General features: G+C 40.0%; 1 protein-coding gene across 2 annotated transcripts in view; it reads right to left on the reverse strand.

The window, feature by feature from the left end:
* Window positions 1–118: 118 nt before the first annotated feature.
* Window positions 119–2,500, reverse strand: part of LOC119589918 — a 7,000-nt gene continuing 4,618 nt past the window's right edge. For both annotated transcript variants that reach the window (XM_037938571.1, XM_037938570.1), the window contains one exon: window positions 119–214. In XM_037938571.1, coding sequence (XP_037794499.1) covers window positions 125–214 — 90 coding nt within the window. In that variant the 3' untranslated portion in view covers window positions 119–124. The remainder of the gene's footprint in view (window positions 215–2,500) is intronic.

Consider the following 2,500-nt stretch of genomic DNA (forward strand, 5'->3'; position numbering starts at 1 on the left):
CTTCCCAGTTTCACCACAAAATAGGCTTTGATTCCCTTCTCCCCCGCGTTTCACCACAAAAAAATATAAGAACTTCCTCCCTTTCCAATCTCCTGTCCTCTTTACTTTAACCCCAAACCTGTACTCACCTCCAGACGTGGGCAGTGTACCCGGGGCACTTGTCTCGGCACATGAGGCATGGTTGGCCCTCGTCCACCTCCTGGATCAGCACACCCTGAAAATGAGGGAAAAGAGATACTCATTATGAGGCAATAAACGACACCCGATGTTAATATGTGTGTGATTGAGTGGGTTGGGTCGGGTTGGGTTGTGTGTGTGTGTGTGTGTGTGTGTGTGTGTATGTGGTAGGTGCTGTGTAGATGTTGGGAATGGTTGTTGTGTGTGTGCTACGCGCCGCGTAGTGGGTGTGGTGGCTGGGTGTGATCAAAGTGAGAGCGAGATTGGGTTGATGGGAGCGGCAAGCGGAGGGTAGAGAGGTGAGGGTGGAGTAGTGGAGTGAGAGGAGGAGAGAGAGAGAGCAGAGAGAGAGAGAGGACGAGAGAGTGGAGGGCAGAGAGGAAGAAAGTATTGTGTGTTCAAGCTTGTACCAACAATATTCGATAAATCAGAATTCGACTAAAATTCCATTAGTCAAAATAATAATAAAAAAAAACAATGCAATAAGATCAAGACAAAACTAACCAAAACACAAAGGAGGAAAAAATGTCCAGAAACAGAATAAACCGATAAAACAGCATAAAGGAAAATTGCGAAAACTAGGAAGAACAACAGAAATGATAAAATAAAGAGACAGAAAAAAAAGTAAAATAAATCTCCCTAAGGAACAGGGAATAAGGGAGGTAAGGATAATAAATCAGGAGAAGAGAGGAAACTGGGTGATCAGCGCTGCAGCGAATAGTAAAAACAGCAAGGGTGGCGATAATGAGGGAAAAGGGGTAGGAAGGGAAAAGAATTTGCAACGAGAAATCTACACAATGGCGAAGAGGGAAGAGGTTGGAAAGGATAAACAGGAAGAGGAAGATAGAAAAAGAGAAGAAGAAACGAAAGAGGAGAAGAGAAGAGAACGAAAGAGGAGAAGAGAAGAAAAAAGAAAGAAAAGCAAGACGGTATAGGAGAAAAAAATGGAAAGGAAGAAAAAAAAGGAACACAAAGAGGAGAAAAGAAGAAAAAAAGTGAAAAAAAGAGAGAAGAAGGGGAAGAAAGAAGAAAATGATAATAAATATAAGGAAGAGTGAAGACGAAAGATGAAGAAAAAAAGAAAGAACAAGAGAAACGGAGAGACGACAAAAAAAAAGACAAAAAAAAAAAAAAAAAAAAAAAAAAAACGAAAACGAATTAAAAAAAAAAAAAAGAAAAAGGGGGTAGAAGGAACAGCGTGATAATGGAGACCAAGAACCAGCGGGGGAGAGAGCAGCTGACGAAGGTGGTGGAGTGTTGTCGAGGCAAACACTCCAGACCCGACACTGAAGTCCAGACGTCGCCAGGCTCTCTCTCGCCGGCTGCGTGACTTCGGTCTGACATCACCCACTAAAAGGTATGGCATCATTCAACGCCGGGAGTGATATCAACATGACTTAACGCAATAAATGGTGTTACTAAATGCAACACCTGATACCATGTAAGAGTAGGAGTGATGTCAGTATCATATAATACGTGGAATGATGGTATTAAACACAATACCTGACATCATTAAACAGGAGTGAAGTCAGCATCATCTACTCTAAGAATGACAAAGCACAATAGCTATTATCATTTAACACAACATCATCATTTGATACAAAAATTACATAACCAAACACAATACCTGCAATCAATTAACATCAGGAGTGACATCACCAAAACTATATCTGACATCGTTAATACAAAGGCTGGCTACCCACAGACATCTAACATCGAATAACACAGTGACGTCACAAAAGACAGGATTTAACATCAGATTGAACACAAGAGCTCGACTCGAATCTGACATCATTAATGCAGTGCATGAAGTCATCAATGATAGCATCTGTCATCATCAATACAAGGATTGACATCGCTAAACACAACTCTACCTGACATCCTTTAACACAAAGAATGACATCATCAAAGATCGTATATTACATCAATCGTTTTTATATGACCTCAACAAAGATCTCATCTGGCATCATTAACGATTAAAAACAATAACGCACAGAAAAATATAATAAATCTCATTTACACAGATATAATGATGCTGATAATGATCACCCCCTTTACACACTAACCGTGATAAAAAAATAATGATAATAATAATAATAATAATAATAATAATAATAATAATAAAATTAAATGAAATAACAATGAGAATAAAAGCAAAGATAATACTACAGGGAGAGGAAGGGAGGGAGGGAGGGAGAGAGAGAGAGGAGAGAGAGAGAGAGAGAGAGAGAGAGAGAGAGAGAGAGAGAGAGAGAGAGAGAGAGAGAGAGAGAGAGAGAGAGAGAGAGAGAGGAAGAGAGAGAGAGAGTGAGAGAGAAAGCGA

This window comes from Penaeus monodon, chromosome 26 (assembly GCF_015228065.2).
Source record: "Penaeus monodon isolate SGIC_2016 chromosome 26, NSTDA_Pmon_1, whole genome shotgun sequence".
Classification (NCBI taxonomy): Eukaryota; Metazoa; Arthropoda; class Malacostraca; order Decapoda; family Penaeidae; genus Penaeus; species Penaeus monodon.